Genomic DNA, 25,062 nt, shown 5'->3' with positions numbered 1-25,062 from the left:
CAATGCAGCAACAAGGCTATGTCAATGGTTAATAGGATTTCCAGGAATGTATGTGGTTACCAGGTAATATGACTAAATTATTTGAATTCATAGTGGAGGCTATTTATTTAAGCAGAAGATGAATGATGAAAATATAAAACACAAATATTTCAGTGAAAACCTCAGAAAAACACTGATAGAGAAAAGAGAGAGCCCCTTTATTTTGGGTAAGTTCTAACTTAAAGCAAAAAAGAAAAAGTACGAAGTAGGAGGCAGAGACAACAGCAAGTTTTCAGAGATCAGTATAAAGGATATCCCATTATGTAAAAATTGTTTTTCAGCACCATACAGAGATTGTAGTAGTAGTTCACCAGATATCAGTAACAATTTCGGATTTGATTTGATATATTTGTTGTTGTTCATTCGTTCAGTCGTCTCCGACTCTTCGTGACCTCATGGACCAGCCCACGCCAGAGCTCCCTGTCGACCGTTACCACCCCCAGCTCCCTCAAGGTCAGTCCAGTCACTTCAAGGATGCCATCCATCCATCTTGCCCTTGGTCGGCCCCTCTTCCTTTTGCCTTCCACTTTCCCCAGCATAATTGTCTTCTCTAGGCTTTCCTGTCTCCTCATGATGTGGCCAAAGTACTTCAACTTTGTCTCTAGTATCTTTCCCTCCAGTGAGCAGTTGGGCTTTATTTCCTGGAGGATGGACTGGTTGGATCTTCTCGCAGTCCAAGGCACTCTCAGAACTTTCCTCCAACACCACAGCTCAAAAGCATCGATCTTCCTTCGCTCAGCCTTCCCTAAGGTCCAGCTCTCACATCCGTAGGTTACTGCAGGGAATACCATGGCTTTGACTAGGCGGATCTTTGTTGCCAGTCTGATGTCTCTACTCTTTACTATTTTATCGAGATTGGACATTGCTCTCCTCCCAAGAAGTAAGCGTCTTCTGATTTCCTGGCTACAGTCTGCATCTGCAGTAATCTTTGCTATATTTAGGTTTGGGCATTTATTTATATTGACTTTTATTATACAGCTTTAAGTTAAGTAATTTTGAGATGCAAGATGGAAATATTTTAAATAAACCAATGAAACAAACCCAGTGAATATTAACAAGCCTCCCTGCTGCATTGAGGATGAAATAAAATTGCCCATCTAGGTTCTTTAGTGTACTTGCCTTGTTTCATATTTCTCATCAATACAAAAGAGCTGAATACAGAAAGCATTTACTGCTCCTTTATACACTGGGTGAAAAGCTTCTCTATCGAGACTGATAGTGGATAGTGTCTCCGTGGCTTTCGAAATCTTGCTTGCGTCTTTGTCTAATGGCAATTCTACTGAAGACTGAATTTGCAATCCCTCTTTCTGCAGTAAAAAGCAATGAGAGAAATATCCTTCTAAACATTGACTGATTTTATAAAGCATTTCCCATCACTATAAAACAGCACATAGAGTAATTCTGAGGTGCATCTTATTCCATCAACCTTACACTAGATGGTAAGTAATGTTTTAAATATGTAATAAACCAATCTTTCTGCAACTGTGAGCACCTCTGCTAATTCTGCTAATGAAGAACAACTTTGGAGCATTTTGAACACAACTATACTTGCTTGATTTAAATCTGCTTGGTTATGTTGAATTTAAAAACTGTAGTACTAAGCTAGACATTACATGACAGTTGGGAAAAGTGTGGTCCGTGAGCTGCATGTGATACCTGAGCTCATTTTTGTGGTCTCTGATACAGCCTGCTAATCCTCCAAACAATCCATTTTTAGATTAGCATAATTTTGAGTTAATTTTCACCAGATAATGGTTTTAAATGGTTAAGAAAGCTATCTACAGCATGACAATTTAGCATAATCACTTATTCAGAAGCCTCCAATATCCTTTCCTGAATACTGGCTTAGAGCTGAAAACTGGCCCAAAATGTTGACCAAAGGCAATGTGACATCATTTCCAGCATACAAACAAGTATTGGTGCTGCAAAGATGTGTGTATGAAAATTAAACTCTGCCCCCTCCCCACAGTTGCCAACCCATGTATTATTATAAATTAGAGCTTTCCAAACTATGTGTCACAACACGTTACTGTATTGGCTGCACTGTGTAGATGTGTTGCATGAACATAATGAAAAACCTCTTAGTCTATGTAAAATAAGCAATAAATCATATATATTTAAAAATTTAAATGAAAGATTTTTATGAGATATGTTGTATGCCCATGTTTTGAGAATTTGGGTATGTGTCCATCTCTTATAAGGGGTTGGTTTAACATATGCTGAATTACTGTGTCACAAAATGATGCATGTATAAAAATAGTGTGTCACCTACATGGAATGTTTAAAATGTTCTTCTCTATATCTTTCTTCTTTTTTAAAGTTTAAAAAGACAGGATATCTCTAACAAAGGATGAGTGCTAGTGAAAGACAAAACATCTGACCTGGACATCATAATCAACCTAGATAAGGCATGAAGTTCTCTTCCCTTACCTGCACAGAGTGAAGTTAAAAAAATCATTTTAGGCTGGGTGAACAGAGGACAGAAATGAATTGTGGAAAATCTGCACACAGATAGAAAAATGACCATCTGAACATTTCCCTGATAAAATAACTATTTTAAATTAGCAAGCAGGGCCACCACTATAATATTAATGTCCAAATAAGAGAGAGAAGAGGACAATAGTGACTGGATTAGGTGGAAAGGAGACAGAGCCATATGGGCCCTGCTGTAATACTGCCCAGTTAACATCACCGGCCACAAAACCAACCCACACATCTGAGTGAACCTTTGCTGGCTCTTGTAAATTAATGTGTATGTTTGATGTTTTATATCTAAGTTTTATGTTAAATATAATTTTTAGATAGGTTACATTTTATTTAATCTATACATGTCATGTTATATATCATTTTTCACATGTGGGGTTATTTTGGGGTATTATGCTGACTTTTGTTACTGTACTGAGGCATTGAATGTTTGCCTTTTTCGTTTGTTGGAATCCGCCCTGAGACCCCTCAGGGAGATAGGGAGGAATATAAATAAAGTTGTTGTTGTTGTTGTTGTTGTTGTTGTTGTTGTTGTTATTTGAAACACAACAAAATTAGTACACAGCAAACAAGCTCACTATGCTAGCTGTTGTATTGGATCACATGTTGGACACTTCCCATATATCACACATGTTGGACTGTGTGATATATTAGCAAATAATGCACGCAGATCCCAGTAGGGTGGCTTTTTGCAGCTGACAGATGATAATTTTGTCAATGCTGATTATGTTTAGGTGCAGGCCAAGGTCTTTAGGAACTGCACCCAGTGTGCCGATCACCACTGGGACCACCTTTACTGGCTTGTGCCAGAGTCTTTGCAGTTCGATCTTTAAATTCTCATATCGTGTCAGCTTTTCCAGTTGTTTCTTTCAATCCTGCTGTCACCTGGGATTGCAACATCGACGATCCATGCTTTGTTTTTTAACACGATTGTGAGGTCAGGAGTATTGTGCTCCAAAACTCTGTCTGTCTGAATTCGGAAGTCCCAGAGGAGTTTGACGTGTTCATTTTCTGTAACTTTTTCAGGCTTGTGATCCCACCAGTTCTTTGTCGCAGGCAGATGGTATTTGTGGCACAAGTTCCAATGAATCATCTGAGCAACGGTGTTATGGCTCTGCTTGTAACCTGTCTGCACGATCTTCTTGCAGCAGCTGAGGATGTGATCTATTGTTTCATTTGCTTCCTTGCAGAGTCTACATTTGGGATCTGTCGCCGACTTTTCAATTCTGGCTTTGATGGCATTTATTCTAATGGCTTGTTCTTGGGCTGCCAGAATCAGGCCCTCAGTCTCCTTTTTCAAAGTTCCACTTATGAGCCACAGCCATGTTTTTTCTTTGTCAATTTGACTCTTAATTTTTCCTAGGAACTGTCCATGGAGAGCCTTCTTTTGCCAGTTTTCTCTTCTGCTCTGCAATGTGTTTTAATGGTATTCACTCTTTGTCGTTTGTACTTTAAGCAGTTTACTATTATTGACATCCCTCAATGTTGGTTCTTGACTGCCAGTGCATGTTTCTCTTCTTCTACCATTTGTTTCACTTGCAGAAACTCTCTGCCTCCTGAAACGAGGGCAGGTAAAGCCTGTCTACATCACTATGTGGGTGCAATGAGTAGTGGATTGTTATCAGTTTTCTTATTTTTCTGTCCAGATCATCCAGCTCTGCTTGTGTCCAGTTCACAATTCCAGCAGTGTATCTAGTGACGGGGATGGCCCAGGTGTTGATAGCCTTGATCGTATTTCCGGCATTTAATTTGCTCTTCAAAACTCTTTGGATATATTCTTTGCTGACCACATTTTTCACATGCCCATGCTTGATATTGTCCAACTGTAGTATCCCCAGATATTTATAGGCATCAGGCTGATTGCATTTTATGGTTTGTCCGTTTGACATCTCTATGCCCTCGCTGTGAGTAATTTTCCCTTTCTTTAATGCCACTGTGGCACATTTGTCTAGGCCAAACTCCATACTGATGTCAGTGCTGAAGATTCTGACTGTGTTGGTCAGTAACTAGATTTCAGTTTCTGATTTTCCATAAAGCTTTAGGCCATCCATGTACAGCAAGTGGGTTTTTTTTTTTTTTTGGTGATTTTCTTGCTGTTTGGTAGCCCAAGTTTGTTTTCTGTAGAATTACAGACAGTTATTATTATTATTATTGTTATTATTATTATTATTATTAGTCAGGCTGGGCAATTAGAACATTTCCCTAACTGCAGAGCTTATAGTTACAGCAAGGAGGCATATCTTAAGTAGTTTTGTTCTTTCTCAAGACAGCAGCCTCAAGACTTAGATACCCATAGAACAGGGTATGGATTTCAAAGTTGCAGCAAAAGGCAGCAATTGCAATTTCCCCCAGACATATTATTTCAGATTCCCCAGAAATTCAACTTCAACTTTTTTTTTTAAAGATGAAAATTAAGTATTCAGTCCTTTAAGAATCCGAGACATGTGCTATTCTTCTGATCGTTTGTTTTGGAAGCAACCAGCCCTATAGTGTTTCACCAGTTTTCGCCAAAGAATTATACCATTATAGTGACATATGTACATGTACACTCCTTCTGGAGAAATAGTTTTCCAATTTATTTTAGAATTACTGTTTAATGCAATTCCTATCCTATTTTTAAAAGAAGAAGAATGTGTGCTTTTACCCCACACATTAAGATAGCAGCAAGGATAACACACCGTGCTCTTCCTAACACAAGGCTTGTGATCAAATTTCCCCTCATGAATTTGTAAACATTTTAAAAAGTGACCTGCCAACTTATAGAAATAAAGTGAATTCCTATTATACCCACACTGAAAGAAGCAAGGCTGTGGCAGACAGAGAATAGGTATGTGAGAGATTTAAAGCCTGTGAACATCTTAGTGTTGTTATAACCATCTTGCTATGAAAAGTAAGTCTGCAATGCAATTTGTCAAACCTTCAAGGTTCCTTTTTCCTAGCTCCTAGGTATGCAAGAAAACCATTGTTAGCGTGTTCACCAATACAGAACAAAACATACTATTTTGTACACAAATGGTAACTATATTATGTACTTTATAAGTGAGATAGGAAATAAAATGAAACAGAGAGATATGATGACTTTGAAGCACATACCATCTGTCTGAACTTGAAATCTAAAGACTACCTCAAGCTAGATCACTTGTATTAATGCTACATAAATTGAAAAGATTAGTGGGAAATCATCACTTAAAATTAGATGGGGCTGTGAAAGTGAATTAAGCTTTTCTTTCTACAAAATTCTGCCACTACAGAAAAGAAAGATGCCAAACATGACTCCAGCAATCGACTGGCACTACATTTGAAGGCAGGCCAGTCTGTTTCAGGGTTTAATCTGATTATCGCCCCATATGCTCAAGGCATGACTCAGAAATAAATCTGGTGCCATCAAAATAATATTAAAATATGCACAAAATTCAGAATACCTCAAGGCAACAAATTACACATGTATAATGATGCAACATGATTACAACTCAATATACAAAGAATATCATTATCTAGACACATATGAAGATATCCAACATGTTGGTACAGAGTTCAGGGAAACTGGCACAAACGGTAAACTGAATACATTTGTGAATATATGAAAAGATACATTGAAAAAAAATGCAAAATGGAAGAAAAAGCAACAGAGGAAAAAGAAACATTTGTAAGCTGTCTAAAATAGGGCATGTTTCTGGAAAAGGAAGAAAACCCTTGAAGATATATGTGACAACAAGTAAGTGGATGAAGAAAGTATGAAGCAACTGTTGAACCACATAGTAGAAGTAAAGCAACAAGCATTAAAAACTTTGAATGCGAAGATCATACACCAACACAACTGGACAGGTATTATTGGGTTCTATGGGATTTGTGATGAAAGCGCACAATGGACAAATTATCACTTGACTTTTCTCCAATATGCTAAGAATCAGACTTATTGGGATTATGAAGGAAATCAAAATAATCATACCTAGACTTACAGTTTCTGACCAAGCCAAAAACTGTAGTTACCAAGGAATAGTACAGGCAAAGCACACTAGTAATCTAAACTGTGGAGAGATGAACGACCCCCTAGTCTTCACCCCACAAGGTTTGAGCTAGGACTGAGTGACATCCATGGAGCAACTGTGGGATAATTCAAACTTGACACTGCAGCTCTAAAGTCAGGAGGCAGATTAGGCCTCGTCAAAATTGTAATGGCAAGTGAAAGCATATGAGAAATAGTGCACATATTACTGTAATTAAGACACAAAATCGAACCAAAAACAATCATAGAAAATAATTACAACATTTTTAAATCTTCAAAGAACTGATGAGAACACCAGTTTTGTTCTAGGATTCAGAAAATGAAGACACTGCATTCTGTTGATCAGTTTTCCTTTTCAAATTGATTTGGTTGTTTTAAAAACATAATTAGGCATAAAATACGTTATTTTAGAATTCTGCTAAGAAGAAAAATTAAATCAACAATAAAAAATTAAAGGGGTGAAAGCAGAAAAACAGAATTACTATGATGATTTTTGACTCAGTTTGAACACAAAGATTGGATCCTACCTAGAATAATTTAGATGGGAGTGAGTGTCCAGAAAATTCATACCCTTCCATTGATCCTTTCAGACCATACGATTTTAATTTATAACATTTTAGTGTTATCAAATTTTATGACATAATTATAAATTTGATATAGGAATGAAAAACAACCAGTTTCTGAATAAACTAAGCATGTATTCTTAGGCTTTATTAATACTCTAATTTTAATTTACCCCTTATTAAGTGTAGCACATAATCCTAAAATTCTAAGTAAAGAGACAAATAAGAAAATACATAACTATGGAACAATGTGAGAAAAATATCAGAAAAATAATAAGAACACCATCCCCCAGCTTGAGTACCTTGCATTACCAGGTTAATTGATGTTACTTCACTTAAGACAATGTGTGGTTCACCTAGTCTTGACTGGAAATACTAAAGTAATTCTGGAACAAAACTGACTGAAATAAATGAATTCTATTACCTAGGATAGTATCTTTCTGTGAAAGTAATCACATGAGTCTGATTTAATGAAGTTGGTTGTATCATTTAAAAAGTAAAAACTTAGAAATGTTTGGGGAAGTCCACTTGTTTAAAAATTACAATGTAGCTTACTGAAATATCATTATATTAAATAAAAAATTGCTACTGAATTATATTATAGTTTCTGACCAAAACTATAATATAATTCAGTTGAACTATCAATACCAATTAAAGTCTTTGAAATGTAATGGAAAGCAGACAGTTCATCCCTGTCACCAGTTTCTTAGATTCAGATATTTTTCTCCAGCAGTGCACTGAAGGGTCTCCCTTTGCTACAAATTAGTGATGACTGAAGTTTAGAAGTCCAGCATAAGATCACCAAGTACATAATAATTTAATACCAGTGCCTTACCACGTCAGACGATTTACTCTGAACACTTCCTTTTATAGATATTATGCCAGTATGAGAAGGCTGAGAAATAGTGCTTTCAATTTTGCCATCTCTCTATAGAAAAATAAAATAAAATAATATGGAATTATCTGATAAACACCATCTGCACAGTTCCATTATGTTTTGCAATTAGAAGGAACATGTTTCACATAATATGCTATGATGGGCAGATAGCTATAAATCAGTATAAATAGTGGTATGATCCAGAGGGGAAAAATTCAAGCCTTTTGCAAAAAGGCATTTATTTCTCTGTAGTAATAGTTTTAAAAGTCAGCAACATGTCATCAAGTTACACATTTCTTTTTCAAACCAGCAATTTCTTTTTCATATTTACCTGGATATCTTTATCCTGGCTACCTGTACTTTCTTCTTTTTCACTTGCGAGGCTACTTGATTCTTCACCTAAATGAAAAGGCAAAAGGAGAATGAACTGAATAAATCAATAATGGAGTCATTTAACAAAAAAACAAAAACAAAAAAACAAAACGGTTCAGGGTTTGTTATTTTTTCTTACAAGCTGGTGAGTTTTTGAATTCCATATATATGAGTCCACCTATCCTTCATACACAAACATCTATATACACACAGTTATGAAATCTGTTTGCATGAAAGACTAGCAGTGTGGAAGTCTGGCCTGGTAGGGGAATCAGTTTAATATACTTATATATATATATATACACACACACACACACACACACACACACACACAAACTATAGACATCTGTACAAAATTTTTATTATAGAGATGAAGCATAAAATAGAAAGAGCAAGAATACATTTGAGCAAATCTGACATCTTTAGGAAAGACTAACTTTGAATATATGTAGACCAAAAGTACAGGCCCAGTAAAGGAGAAAATAGTCACTAGGACAAAAGATACAAAGAGAAGGAATTTCTAAAGAAGTCTAGTGTAAAAGAGGAATAAATCATCTTCAAATTCTAACAAACATATTTATAAATTTTCATGCAATATAGCTCAGAATTTCTAACTTACATATACAACACACACAGTACACCATGGGACTGTAGTGACTGGAGCCAGAGGGAAATTAGTCAGAAATGCACTGATAGAAAGAGGAACTCTGGATGCATCCAGACAGCCCTTTAACCTGGGCCATTTATGGGAAACCTCCTTTAAAAATAAAAGAGCTCATACAGCCTCAATTAGTGTGGTGCCGGAGTTCTCCTGATGTGTAGGACATACCAGGAGAGAGGGAGCAGGAGCGATTTTCCTCCTCTCTCCTTCTCCTGGCGTATCATTCGTATGTGCCAGGAGAGCTCCAGCACCATGCGAATGGAGGCCAGGTAAGTTATTTTATTTTTGAAAGGGCTGGGGGGAGGTGTTGGGGGGGGGGGTTGGTGTCCTTGCTATTTTTCCGGGCTAATTTATCCCAGAAAACCGTGGGACTACTTCTGGACTGCCTCCTCAAAAGTCCAGAACTTTTGAGGGAACGGTCCAAACAGAAGAAGTAGCAGAAGAAGGTGTGGAATAAACTCACTAACAATTAAATTCGGGACAAACCAGGGTTTTCCTGCTTTGTGACAAATTAATTCATGTACCTCTGGGATGTCATCTGGATGGCCCCTTTTTAATTGCACAAATTCCTGCGTTAAAGGGGCTGTCTGGATGTGCCCTCAGAGTAGCACAAGTGCATATACAAAATCCATGAACGTCAAGAGGTTTCTATGGTCAGAGTACAACAGCCAAGTTTCCATGTACAACTTTCAATATGAGTTGATATTTAAATTAAAATGCTATGTCTTCTAACTCCTGCATTCATGCATTAGAATAATAATGGTTTTTGAAACAAGATTTGCATTCATACTTTCTGCCTCTTTAACAAATGCAGACGTTCCCTATAAGGCCAAATTATCCTACACTTAAGTTATTACTAATACAGTTTGTGGGTATTTATCCTTTATGTAAATTATATAAATTAATTATAGCTTTGAATTTGTGTGCTTTCACCTGTGTCAACTGGCATTGGGGGTGGCTTAAGAATGTCATCTGGGTGTGGTTTACACAGTCCATGAAAGGGGCCCAAGTCAAAGCAGTCATGAAGCAATTGTACATTCACTTCAGAGCATACACTCATGAAGCCCACTGCAAATCCATCATCCTAAAAAATCAAAACAAAAAGATTATCGTCTTTTAAAAGCTAACAAGTGATAGCACTGATCCTTACATGGAACATAGCTCATGTAATGCTACCTATAATAATAAAGAGTCGTTTGAAAGAGCGTCTCTAATTCCGCCACAACTCTGAAACTGTGAAACTGAGACATGTGAACTTGTTATTCATAGTAAAGAGGATCTGTATCATGTGCACATTGGTATTACTTGCTTTTAAAAATGCATAAATGTAATAATACATATATTGATTGTCCTCAATGTAAATATGTCTCTAAATTGCAGTATCATATAGAGCCACATCAACAGGTTAGGTTTTATGTGCCACTTATGTCATGAGCTGGACTGGATTCTCAGTTTTATCAAAAATAATGTAATACTCTGGCAATTGTAAAAGCTGTAAAAGCTGAGATGTGAAGCAAAATATGTAGTCCCCATTCTGCCCCACTCTGTTTTAAAGAACTAGTACACTATTGCATTCCAAAGTGTATAATGAAACAGTTAAATCAGTTTAGAGATTATGTGTGTGACTGCAGTCAGTGGTATTGTTATTAAAGGATTAAAATGTCAGCACTCAGTTGTAGGCACTATCCATGCATGTGTTACGCCTTAACTTTTACCACTTTGATTTACCATATTTCACCATATAATGGTCACATTTGTATGCCTATTATTATTATTAATTATTATTATTATTATTTGCAAAAAAGGACATAATTATTAGGTGAAGGAAAAATATTGGTCCTAATATTTGCCATTTTGGAGGCTTTCAAAAAATCTCAGTTGTCTTTAAGAGACAAAGCAGGAGAAGGAAGAGCCCCAGTCAGCTTCGGTTTCTGTTTTTCTTTTTCACCCCCGCCCCCCTCTTATCTCAGACAGATGAGGAGGGATTAATGATTAATGCAATGATTACGCAAAGAAATGCAAGAAACAAATTTTGGGACCCAAAAAGAGGGATGAAAGTATTACACGGTAGCAGCTATTATGTGGTGAAATGTGGGTAATTGTTATCTGCTGCCTTCTACTGGCTGGGTGGTGGCTTTTTGTATTTTATAATTGATTTTTCTCCCCCTGTCTTGCGATCAGGAAGAAGGAAATAAAATGAGTATGTGTGAGAGAGGGCAATTGATGCTACTTTATTTACAAGCTGCAATCTACAGTCCAATCAATTATCCATGTTACCAGTTACCTAGGGCTAAGTCCCATTATACTTAATGGTACGTATTAATGATTGGGTATGTCCTGTTAATTGACTCTATGCCCATGTGAGAAACCTTCTGCACAAATAACATGCCCTTGGGCCTATTTCGGGGGGGGGGGGGGGGGGAAAGAAGGCAGCTCTTTTCCAGAGTTAAGACAATATACAGAGGCATTATTTCATTCTGTCACTGGTATTATTAAATCGCATTGGTAGCAAAGTCAGGGTTTTTGCCTACTTTTATATAACTAAAGCACCTCTGGGCTGGTAAATTGCCAAACATAAATAAATAAATGGAAGAGAAAATAGAACAATATACCTAGCCATCTCTGTGATTGTGGGGGCTTATCAGAAAAGGGCCTTTTGCATTTAGTGATCAAGTTGTTGTTTTCAACATTCTGCTCTAACAATGAAAACATTGTAAAACAGTACTTGTTATTCTCACCATGATGACGACAGCACTCAGACCTATAAGTGTAATGGTGAGAATCCTCAACTTTTTTGTCAGCTTAAGAGCTATCTCCTAAATTACACTGAGCTTCAGAAAGGACAACATATCTCAAGGGGATACCTTGGCCTCATCCATCTGTGAGCTTCAAGGAGAGTGTTTAGTGGTTGTGATGCTAAGGAACTAGGAAGGTTTTATTCCCCAATGTTCCAGGGACTAATATCTGTGCACATTGGTTAAAATAGTTTCTTTCTTTTCAGAAAATGTGTTTCAGGTCAACAGCCAATATAGGAGCTAGAAAAAGGCACTGGTTCAGGGACCACCAATCTCATTAAAACTAGATTAGAACACTTCTGCTGCCAAGTGCCAAAACGAACCAAAGTCTCTAGCTCTTAAGGACAGCACTGGAGATGGTGGCATGAGTGATGGGCAGTAAAGATACCCCAAGTGTTTCAATTGTTTAGGAGCAAAACAAATCCTGCTTCCAAGCTCTGGAAGTGTGGTAATGTAGTGTGATTTCACAATTGTGCTTGCCTTCCACGGCTTTTTGAGGCCCAGTACAATTGCAGGGAATCTCTCCACTTCTGCACCACTTTCTAGGTCTAGATTAGGAGCTAGTGGGGGAGAGAAAATGGAAAGCTTCACTCAGTTTGTTAGGATCTGTATTCAATTGCTACTCCAATTTAAGGGAATACCTAGTGAATTTCCGAAGGTTATATAAAATTGTCTTAAATTCTCATTAATCTAGTGGGAGTCTTCCCAGCCTTACCTAAGAAAACCAGGGATCAAATTAAAGATATTTTACCTGCAAATCTTATGTTCTGCTTCTGAACTATGGCCAATTCTAGCTGTCTGGCCCTGTCTAATTTACAGGTGACTGGCCCTTTTTCATAAACATATTGTATTCATAGATTGCTTACTTCCAAAGAAAAGGAATAATCTTTCTTTTCTGTCTCTTCTCTATTTTTTACAAAGGAAAAAAAGACAGACACACCCCACTCAGAAAAAGATGGTTTCCGTAAACTAACCAGACTGTGAATTGATTTTGCCACCTGAAGGCATCCTCAAATAGGCATGGTGAACAAGCAAACATAAAAGGGTCCCCTTCACAAGGCTGCCTGTCTGTGACCCATGAAATTCACAGCAACTGAAATGCAGCTGAGAACTGCTTCAAATCATGCTCATAATATTCGAGTTGTCTGAAGATGCAGAAAGGCAAATGTAGTGATTCAACTACAGCTTACTGCTGGAAGATTATAATTGCAACTAATGCCCAATTACACTTCTCTGGATTGGTTTTGTTTATTATTATGTTACAAGTATGCTATAAATATGAAATGTTTCCTATTTGTGTGTCAAACATGTTTTTCCTAATTGCTCCAATGCAGATCCCCACCAATTCAATGGATCTTATTTAATAGCCTGTTGAATTAGTAAAACAATATGAAACATACTTGTTTGGATTGGTACAGTAATCTCCGCAGATGCACTCAAAAGTTAGTCTCACTTTGTTCAATTGTGATTGCTTTCAGGTGGGTGCTCATGGGATTATGACCTAATCTCATAAATTAGTCTTACTTGAGTTACTGGAATGCCCTACCTAGTAAGAATATATAGAATTGCATCCACTGTCTGCTAAAAAAAACTTTTTGAAGCCCTACATAGATTTTATCTATGCATTCAATATTCTTCTTCTCTTCATGCCGGCCACATGACCTTAGAGGCATCTACGGACAATGCCAGCTTTTCGGCTTAGAAATTGAGATGAGCACCACCCCCCAGAGTCAGATAAAACTAGACTTAATGTTAAGGGGAAATCTTTATCTTTACCTTCTCTTCTATTTTTCTTGAATATCCAATTTAAGGAACAATTGTGTGAGACGATCAGTTCACTACTTTTGACTTTCAACTATCCTTAAAGTAGGGCATGGTATAACTATTAACCACCATCAAGGATTTTCAGTTTGGATGCAGTGTGTCTCATGTGGACATATGAAGAAAGTTTTACCGTGCCCCTTCCCATCAGGATAAATTAGTAAGACTTTCAAATAATCTTTGATCTATTAGTCTCCTTTGCTTGGAAACCATTTTTCTCTCTCTTTCCTGATAATGATATCACAGAGACTGTAAGAATGTGCCAGAAGAGGTTACCAGATGATTGTTATATTTATTTATATCATGCTTGTATCTTGATTATAATGCAAAGCGGCTGGCTATACTATGCAAAGTATAAAACACTGACGCAGGGAAACAAAGTTGGGAATTGACCATTTTGGAAGCAACACAATTTCAGAAAAGTGTTTAAGCTTCCAAAACTTGGATGTTTGGAGCATTCAAATAAAACTATGCAACTGGATTATGTAAAGCAGAGGTCCCCAAACTAAGGCTTGAGGGCCGGGTATGGCCCTCCAAGGTCATTTATCTGGCCCTCGCTTAGGGTCAACCTAAGGCCCTCGCTCAGGGTCAACCCTGAAATGACTTGAAAGCACAAAACAACAACAACAATCCTATCTCATCAGCCAAAAACAGGCCCACACTTCTCACTGAAATACTAATGTTTATATTTGTTAAAATTGTTCTTCATTTTAATTCTTGTATTGTTTTAAAGTGTTTTTTGCACTACAAAAATGTGCAGTGTGCATAGGAATTCATTCATGCTTTTTTTTTCAAATTATAATCCAGCCCTCCAACAGTTTGAGGGACTATGATCTGGCCGTCCGTTTAAAAAGTTTGAGGACCCCTGATGTAATATAAATGTATACATTAAAATATCATCAGATTACAGACATTACACTTCAGAGTCAAGAGTATCTAATTAGCACATGAGTTCTAGGGTTTTCAATTCTTTGCCAAATTTTTTGCTTTAGGAATATTGGTGCATCTATTACAATGTGTGTGTGTGTGCACGTGCCTACCAGTATTCATACTTGCTAACTGAAACAAGTTTACTTTTAAAATCAGTTATGTATCTATGCCACTTTTCCTCCAGTGAGGACTGTATATATGGTTTTCTTCCTCCTGCTTATGGTGAATAATGTACATATATGTATGGGAGGAAATTAACCTCGAAATTGTTCAGGTTGATTATTTGAATAAAACAAACTCTGACTTATATCACCAACAATAATTAAAATAGGGAAGCGGGAGCTTCAGCTGATATGCCAGCAGTGCTCCTTCCTAGATTTGGAGGACCTGAAAATGGTAGTGCGTGCACTGGTAACCTCAAAGTTGGACTTCTGCAATGCGGTTTATATTGGGCTACCTTTGTACCAAGTTCAGAAACTCCAGCTGATCCAGAATATGGCAGCCAGACTGGTTACAGGAATATCTAGAAGTGAACATATTACGCCTATCCTAGAGTCACTCCACTGGCTGCTAATTAGTTTCCCGGCAAAGTACAAGGTGTTGGTTTTGACCTTTAAAGTCCTACACGGTTTGGGTCCAGATTACCTAAAGGATCACCTTCTACCGTATAATCCGCGCTGAACACTTCTGGGGGGCATCTGTTCCAACCAGCCAGAATCTGACAGCCGATCGTTACCCAGAGGACCTTTTCATTGGCCACCCCAAGACTATGGAACGACCTGCTGGAAGAGCTCCAACAGTTAAATGAGCTGTCGGGATTTTAAAACCATATAAATACTTATCTCTTCCGGTAGGCCTACCCAGACACTTTTTGTGGAATTTTTTTACAATATTTATGTGTTTTAATTATTCTGTAATCTGCCTTGAGCCCATGAGGAGTGGCGGGTAAGAAGAAATAATAATAATAATAATAATAATAATAATAATAATAATAGTGTTGTTATTATTATATGTGCTGATTATTTTTAAGCCCACATTTGTCCATTTGTCTTGAATTTGTAAGAAAGTGTGAATGAATCTAAGTGTAAATATCAAGTTAGTCAAAACCAGTTAATAAATGTAAAGTCTAGCAGAAAGAAAACAGAAATCAACAGAGTGAACATTCATACAGCATTCTGACATTTTGGGGTGAGGGATATCCTGAAGATGGGGCTGCCATGCAAAAGTTCACAGGGCAATCCCATTTTTGGGAGGCAGGTGAGTGTGCATGGCACAGAGTGTGAGAATGCGGCTGCTGGGTGAATATTTACATGGCAGGCCCATATTTGGGAGGCAGGAACAGCAATGGTAGTGATCGCTCATCTTCTGTATACCTCCAGAGGATGGGGTTTCTGTATGAATGAGCAGTCATGAATTCTTCATGCTCACCATGAACCTGGACCCCCACTCCCCTATACAATACTTGTGTTTTGACCACTTCCTGTGCCCCCAAACCTCGTGAATGTGGAAGGCTGACTGAATTGTGCATATTCAGCATTAGAATCCTCTTGAAATGAAACTGCAGGGAAGAATAACATGGATATAGGAAATGAATGTCAATTCAGATTAATTCCTAGCATATACTAATTATCCTCCATCTGTTAAAATTACTGTGATCTACTTCTAGAGAAATATGCTTACAATCAGGATGCAACATTCACGGAATGCCAAAGTAGGCAAGCATGATACTAGGCATGTCAAATATGACCACATCTCTTTCCCCTGCAAAAACCCCACAACACTAAGAAGAGATAGCACAAGATGAGGGGGTTATTGTTAGAACTTCTGTATGTATTTTTTTAACTTTCTTCCTTTGTTTGTTGTGATCCTTACATTAAATGCCTTTGTTCCTTCTACTGTTGTTGCTATTATTATTATTATTATTATTATTATTATTATTATTGCTGTGCAATTGAGATTTCAAGTTTTGCATTACATCTAGTTTAATCTTTAGTACATACAAATGTAATGGGGAGAGGAGTTCCTTGTTGCTTTAGCATCTTATAAACTGTATTGACAAATAGTATTACACAAAAATAGCCTTCCAAGTGGTTAGTTTTCCTCTTGGTCCTAAAACAATATTTGTTCTAAAGAACTGGATTGACACAGCTGGCATCAACACTTCAATAAAAACAAAAACATATATAGCGTTTTCACCCGTGGATCATTTGTTTGCTTAGCTGAACAAAGCTGGAGCCCTGCAGTTGCCTGGCTCCTATGTCATTTTAGGCTCAAGGCTCAGCAGAAGCTGATTAAACAATCCATCTGCCATATGTGCAAAGCGAAGTTGCCAGCTTCATTCTTTGCAGGGCAAACTGACATCTATTGTGGCCCTCATGGCAAAGCTTTTCCAGTCTACAGCCATGTTGATAAACGTACCAAAGACTAAAATGGATTTTCTTGGGCTTGTACTAATAATTGTTGGACAAGTGCACAACTGATATCATAAATATATAAACAAGTGCTTTATTGTGTCAAATGGTTAATGAAGCCAAGTTCTAAACAAATGACAGTGGTGCCATTTAAACAAAGGAGCTTTGCCCAAATATTCTGTACTAGTGTCTCTCAACCATTTGGAGATTAATGATCCTTTTCTGGGTTTTGGATAAGTACACCATGGCCCATGTGTCTCATCACTCTACAATATCGTGATTTCACTGCCCTAAATTTAGGAAATAATTCATGAATGAAACTGATGCACAACCTTTAAAGAGTTGTTTTAAAAATCTATACAAACATACTGGGCAATTTTGATGACCTTTCTATGCTAGTAGCATTCATAGACATGCTGTGCAAATCTTTGTTTCCAGATCTACACATCTTATATGGGTTAGAACCTCTTAATCTCTACCCCAATGTACTGCACTTTTTCCATCCCCTCCCCATGTCCTTTCTTGTTGCTTTTTTCACTGCGATGTCTGTTTTGCGCTTTTGCCCCTGCTTATTTTTTTCCTTCTGGTATCCTAGATGTTATGACCCCCCTTGGGAATTCTTCATTAGCTATGGAGCCAGATTGATTTTTTTCCAAAAGGAAAAGGAGGAGACCTAACAAAGCCCCATATAAGCAGCCAGGTCCCTCTTCTGCTAGGAAAGCGTCTGAATACCAGGAGGTATCCCATCCTCAGAGAAATATGTAGGCAGATGTAGCTACTTCAGATGAAACACATGGTCAAGATCTTGGGAGTAGCCCATCGGAGTGTCACAACCAAATACAATTAAGAAACTGGGTGGGGCTGTGATCCTTCAGTGATACGAATTGTGCAGTAGGTCTGGCTGAGCAATAGAATCAGCCTAAAACTCTCACCTGTTGCAGTTTCAGACTCTTGGATTGCTTTATGACTCACAGCTTGCTTACTACTAAATCCTTAGATCTTGTTGATGATCTAATGACCTGGTTCTTGACCTCAGGGTGTTACTGGCTCACACTCTACCCCTTTCACCTAAAACTTTCCTGACCTTTCCTGGCTTTCCTAAACTACTGCTCACATACCTCTAAACACTGATCAGAAGGATTCTGTTATACGTAAAATCCAGGTGAAGGTAAACTAGGACAATTTTGCTCCCTTTATTGATTGTTTGAAAAATTCAAGAACCATGCAGAGAAAAGTACATTAATCTACCTAGAGGCAATGACAGAATCTATTACACAGTTGGTATTGCAAAAGCAAAATAAGAAACTTTTTTGCAACTGTTAAGGTATTACAAGCAACAAACATTCCAAACCTGAAAGACTCTGAAGTGAACAAAATGCTCTCGCTTCTGTCTGCCCTTCACAACCAATGGGAAGACAGTAAAGCTTCACTAGTAGGTAGAATTGCTAGATATACCAGAAAAGCCACTAATTTATCTTTTTCAACAAATCTATAGCAAACTAGACAAAACCATAAAATGCCACAATTAACTTTTCTCATTTCCTCCCAAGGAATGAAAAACCAACAACATTCCGACTTTTTGCCAGGCTCTACTCTTATGTACCAGATTCTTCAGGATCTGTCTATAATTAAGCCTAGTTAACATGACATGACAAAGTCTTCATGTTTGCACTACATAACTACTACCCTAATAATCATGACATTATGATACTCCATTGCTTTACATTCAATCAATGCTAAGTTTATTCATCTCCGATTTTTCCTTCCCATCTCCATAGTAAAATATTATTTGCTAAACATTTGCTTAAGTGTTATCATGCTCATGGCTATATTTTCCACACCTCTAGAATTGACATGGCACCTTATACCCTGACTGAATGATGTTTTTTTCCCTTCTTAGCTCCAAAGTAAGCAACATTGATTTCAAATAATGCCAAACATGGCATTCCTGCATGGCAGTGGGTTGGACTAGATGACCCATGTAGTCTCTTCCAACTTTATTATTCTATGCTTCTATTGTCCAATCTATTGCTTGTTCTCTACTCCTTTGATTCTGTTTCTGAAAAGATGGCAATTTTTCAATGTTACAAAAATATTTCTGTGAGGTGTGCCAAGAGAGCAGAATGGGTCATTTCAATATTAAATACTGTGTTTTGGTAAATACTGTATTTTGACAAAGCCTGATAGGGCATTGAAATGCACTGGTCTATGAAAGGTATGCCAAAATCTCATGATCTGTCTTCAACAAGATGGGAGCTAATCATGTCCTCTGCTTTATATCTTCCCTTAGGAGAAGCAGGATGATGTGGTTTAAGCTGTACAAGGGATCATAACTTAGAGGAACAGTTTCCCATTACTCCACCCAAGTACTGTTCCCAGCACTCAACAGATGAAATAACAGATGAAATAATGAAACAGATGAAATAATTTTATGCTTTTATGGTTTTCGAATGTATTGTGATGTTTTTGCTTTTTATTGGTGTATGTGTTTTTATATATGGCATCTAATTGTTGTCGACTTGTACACCTCCCTGAGTCACCCTTGGGCTGATATGGGCGGGATACAAATGTTGTAAATAAATAAATAAATGACAAGGTACACCATGGAGGGAAGGATATTAGAGGCAAAGATGAAGTACTTTGGCCACATAATGAGAAGACAGGAAAGCTTGGAGAAGACAATGATTCTGGGGAAAATGGAAGGAAAAAGGAAGAGGGGCCGACCAAGGGCAAGATGGATGGATGGTATCCTTGAAGTGACTGGCTTGACTTTGAAGGAGCTGGGGGTGGCCACAGCCAACAGGGAACTCTGGAGTGGGATGGTCCATGAGGTCACAAAGTGTTTGAAACAACTGAACAAATAAACAACAAACACTGCCAAATGCCTGTCCAGACCATTGATGTCTGCAACTGAGAATTTTCTACAGTGTCTAAATTTCATCCGTTACCTTTCACCCAGCAGATTAAGTGACTATACAAAAGACAACAGCAATTATCCCCTTAACAGTTTAATACAAGGCTCACCTCACAAACCACAGCAATATTCTCTTCATCTTGGGCTTCTATTAATTCAGCAAGGAAGTAGTCTCCGTACGTTTCTCTCAGAGTATCATTGTGGCGTGCAAAGATAGGGGTGAGATCATCATGGTCTTCTACCCTACAGAGGAGATTATTTCTTTAAGCAAATGTGGAAATACACTAGGCACTAATACTTTATTGAGTTTGTAATTACTTAATTTATATTCCACTTTTTTCCTAAATGAGACTTAAAGCATAAAGTAAAACAAAGCATTTACTAGAGTACAGAAGTTTTTTTAAAAAAAAAACATTAAACCAGTTGTTCACTTTAAAACACTACTTCTAAAATATAAAAAAGAAAGCACTACACTTTAAGCAGACATTGCACACAATAATCAGCATACTGAAGTGAATATCACTTCATGAACCCACGCGCTCCCTTCGTTAATCCGGAGAGGCCCTGCTCGCGATCCCACCTGTGTCGCAGGCACGTTTGGTGGGGACAAGGGACAGGGCCTTCTCTGTGGTTGCCCCCCGACTTTGGAACACCCTCCCCAAAGACATTAGACTAGCACCCACATTGGCAGTCTTTAGGAAGAACTTGAAGACCTGGCTATTCCGATGTGCCTTTCCAGAATAGGATAACCCCCAGTACAATGTTCCAGAAGCACTTTATTAGTTTAATGACTCTCTGCACATTGCACTTGCCCAGAATTCCAACATACCATCTCTCACACCCGGCACTTTTTAATCTGTACCCATCATTGGCCCGGCCCTGGTTTTATTGTGTAACAGTGTAATGTTTTGTTATTGCTTATGTTTTTTAATTTGCTTTGTATCGTATTGTTATTGTCTGTTGTTGTTGTGTTGAGGCCTTGGCCTTTGTAAGCTGCATCGAGTCCTTCGGGAGATGCTAGCAGGGTACAAATAAAGTTTAATAATAATAATAATAATAATATTCAAAACTAAACACGTGTTTAAACAATAAGGTGTTTGCTTGCTGGTGAAAAGACAGGAGAGCCGGGCACATTGAGGCCCCTTCTACATTGCCCTACATGCCATGATCTGATCTCAAATTATCTGCTTTAAACTGGGTTATATGAGTCTCCACTGCCAGATAATCTGGGATAAGAAGATAATCTGGAATCAGATCCTGGGATATAGGGGCAGTGTGGAAGTGGCCTGAATCTCCCTCAGGAGGAAATTCGAAAGCTAAGAGCAGCCACCAAGAAGATTGTTTCCATGTCCTCACTTACTGAGGCTGGGGCGGGGGTGGTGGTCAAGACTTGGACAGGCTTGTATGAAAAAATATGGGCTTTCAGATAGCACTCCTGAAATGTAACACAGATTTAATCAAGGCCTATGTTACTGTGGCCAGACTGGCTTATCACAAAATGGCCATATCAGGAGTACTACATTTAATTGAGCAAACACACTCCTGGCAGCCACTGAAACCTGAGCTTCTAGATTAGGGGAGGAGTCCAAGAATATGCTCTAACTACACACCTGGGATTTCTGGAGTGTTATGCCATCTATCCAAAGTTAAATCCCTATTTCTGAATTAATCATCCAACATACAGTTTAATTTGTTTGCCTTCATCAAGTCTTTTAGTATAACACATAAAATAACTAAATTCCATGTGTGATACCAAAAACAAGCATTATTTCGATTAGGTATACTTGTGATACACCTCTGATTTCGATGCAGGTATACCTGTGATACACCTAGGGATAAAAAAAAATTCCGATTCCTGGTGGATGTCATGCACACTTGGGATTTTTTCCCCCTCCTTCAATGATCTTGCACAGCTTTTTAACAAAAGTTTTGCAACTTGCCCAGAGAACTGTGGAGCTTTCCAGAAACTATGCAGCTTTCAGCACAGAAACTAAAACTCTTCAGCGTTCTTCCCAGAAAAATAATTGTGCAACCTTTAAACTCTGACTGCAGCTTCAGAGTTTCTTTCCTTATTGCATAATTTTTGTTTAGTGCAACACTGAAACCAGCAAAAGTGGTGCATAAAAAGATTGCAAACACAAGTTTTTACAGCTATTTCTTAAGTTCTGGTACATTAAAATGATAACAACAAATGATACAAATGTCAGCTTTTCTGGTAAATGAGATTTTGAGCAAGCTGTGATCCTGCACTAGAAGTGGTGCATTTTAATTGTTAATAATACTTCAATTCAATTTTATACTTCTTAGTTTATTTATGTGTGTGTGTGTATATGAATGTATGCAACTGCACACCATTTTGATTAATAAGCAAAGCTATTGTAGTATGCTGCTCTTGGATGGAACACATTTGGATAATCCACCACTTATTTAGAAATGATATCTCTCATTTCAAAATATTTACCACAACTTCTCAGCAGAATAAGGTGAATGTACCCTGAAGTGAAGTCGGTACCAAATCCACCAATCTTGATTGAAACCTTTTGTAATCAAATAATCACATCATTTTCCATATGAAGATTTGACCAGAGAGGAGAGAAAGAAAATCTATGTAGTGAGGTTTTGGACTCTATGAGAAGTACAACTGAAGATAAGAGGGCAATTAAATGTAAGAAATAAATTCTGTCTTGGTTCGGGTTTTTTTCCTTTCTGTAACGCAAAGTCCTTCCACACAGCCATATAACCCAGAATATCAAGGCAGATAATCCACAATATCTGCTTTGAACTGGATTATCTGAGTCCACACTGCCATATAATCCAGTTCAACGTGGATTTTATACAGCTGTATGGAAGGGGCCACAGAGAAAGATATAGAATATATAGAATAGATCAATGCAAGCACAAGACTGTGTTTCAAGGCCTACGGCGACCTCTAGTGGGCAATGGACACTTGTAGGTCTTCCACTTTATTCTCTGTTCATTTACTACTTGCCACAGAGTATTTAAAAACAATTTAATTCAACAATACAGGGTCAAGAGAATGAGATGGCTTCCTCGGTAAGCAGATTTGGGTGACATGAAGGGGCAGGAAGTGACAACTTATTCTTTACAGTTAGCAGCTATATCCACAGATTCTGCATCCATAATTTCTACCATCCATGGTGTGAAGATATATGTATGTATGTATGTATGTGTATATATATATATATATATATATATATATATATATATATATATATTCAAAAAGTAAAGACACAGGGCACCAATTTACAATTTCATTCTATATAATAGAACTTGAACATACACATATGTTGCTATCCATGGAGGGTCTTGGAACAAAATCCTAACAGATACCATGGGTCCATTGTATGTTATAACTGTATTCTTGCTAGTAAGGAAGGTTGAGCAGTGGCATATGCAGCCCATGTTCCCCACCAATTGCATATAACGCATGAGAATGAGAAGATTCTCAATCTGTTACTTACATATAATAATGCAGACTAATATTCTAAGTAGACTTTTATCAAATGTTAGGAAATACTAAAAATTAACAACAATAATTTAAGGAACCATCAGCCAGGCAAAGAGCATACCAATTTTTGACAAATGGAAACAGTAACTAATCAGCAAATTGGAAAGAAAGAAAAACTGTATGTGGAAATCCAAAAATTGCAAAAAAAAAAAAAAAAGCAACATAAGGAGGTATGTTTATCAACATGTACAAACCAACACATAAAACAAAAACGTACAGATGATGGATAATTCTTACCTGGCATGGCGCACATAGAGCTGAGGGCGATACTGGTGCCTGTGAGCCACATACAGGCTATATTCTATTTGCAAAGTTGGACCTTTATTCTCCATTGGTACAAAAGCAGTTGATAAATCTAAACCTGAAAAAAACAAAAACAAAGGTCTGAAAGTGACTCGTGTTTTGTATTGAATCTCTCCAGTGACTACTTAAGATGCTTAAGTAAATACTTATTTTGGTTTCTGTGACAAATCTTGCTGTTTGATTAACACTGTATTTGAAGAGTAAAATATAGGGGCAGTGTGCATGGTAAATATAATCCAATCTCAAAACTGAGTTCCTATGTTTAAAATTACATATTCATGTCCAAAAATGAGATAAATTATTCACTTGTTTTGAAATATGTGTATAAATTTCATGTTCAGATAAGTTAAATCTGTCATTGCCCTTTGTTAGTATATTTTCCTTTATATCATAACACTCCATCACTTTCCTATTAATTTTTGTACTTCCAATACTATTGATTAATATTATGCATATTCAATCCAGTTTTAGAAATATTTTCTACAGTTCTCTTTAGAGGAATATCATTTTACAACATGGAAAACAGACTTTAATACTGCAATTCTATACCTATCAACTACAAAATAAACCTCACTAAGGGTGTGTGTACGCTATCAGATCAATGCAGTTTGACACCACTTTAACTGCCATGGCTCAATACTATGGAATCATGGGAGTCATAGTTTGGTGAGGCACCAACTTTCTTTGACAGAGAAAACTAAAGACCTGGTAAAATACAGTTGTATGGTCCCATCTACCCTGCCATATAAAATCCAGATTATCTTATTTGAACTGGATTATATGGCAGTGTAGACTCATAATCCAGTTTAAAGCAGATAATGTGGATTATCTGCTTTGATAATCTGGATTATATGATAGTGTAGAAGGAGCCAAAGTAACTAGAAGGGTGAGTTACATGTTGGCAAATTTGCACTTAAGGCATTTCCAGGCAGTTCCAATAATTTGGGAGAGATCAGGTTTAAAAAGGGTGGTGGCCAGATTCTCCCATGACTGTGCAGCCTTGCAGTCATGTAAAGTTTCGGATGCCCCTCTTTTCCTGTGAAGACTGTTTCCCACCCCTGCCGGTTTTAAAAAGCTTGAAACACCTGATCAGCTCTTTGGGCTCCCATTGAGACATAGCTGATTTCAAGCTGATTTCAAGAGAGGAGAAGCAGAGAGCCATTAGTGTTTATTTTAAACATTATAATATTAAATAGATCATGAATAATCAATTGGGCAAAGAGGAAAATCCAGCAGCATTTTTTTTAAATCCCACTGTTATGCGTTGATGTTTATATGTTCACATAGGAATATCTCCATATTTGTATTAGAATATTTGCATGTGTGCATATATGCATCAGCACATAGTTGAGTGATT

General features: G+C 37.4%; 1 protein-coding gene across 1 annotated transcript in view; it reads right to left on the bottom strand.

The window, feature by feature from the left end:
• The window catches only part of CFAP61 (cilia and flagella associated protein 61), a 113,248-nt gene that overhangs the window by 80,008 nt on the left and 8,178 nt on the right, over nucleotides 1–25,062 (bottom strand). The window contains exons 6-11 of the mRNA XM_060774089.2: nucleotides 23,640–23,763; nucleotides 19,984–20,116; nucleotides 9,936–10,086; nucleotides 8,301–8,368; nucleotides 7,928–8,020; nucleotides 1,159–1,346 (exon numbers count right to left, since the gene is read on the bottom strand). Of these exons, the coding sequence (XP_060630072.2) occupies nucleotides 1,159–1,346; nucleotides 7,928–8,020; nucleotides 8,301–8,368; nucleotides 9,936–10,086; nucleotides 19,984–20,116; nucleotides 23,640–23,763 (757 nt within the window). The remainder of the gene's footprint in view (nucleotides 1–1,158; nucleotides 1,347–7,927; nucleotides 8,021–8,300; nucleotides 8,369–9,935; nucleotides 10,087–19,983; nucleotides 20,117–23,639; nucleotides 23,764–25,062) is intronic.

Source organism: Anolis sagrei, chromosome 4 (assembly GCF_037176765.1).
Source record: "Anolis sagrei isolate rAnoSag1 chromosome 4, rAnoSag1.mat, whole genome shotgun sequence".
Classification (NCBI taxonomy): Eukaryota; Metazoa; Chordata; class Lepidosauria; order Squamata; family Dactyloidae; genus Anolis; species Anolis sagrei.
This window is presented reverse-complemented; position numbering and strand designations above follow the sequence as displayed.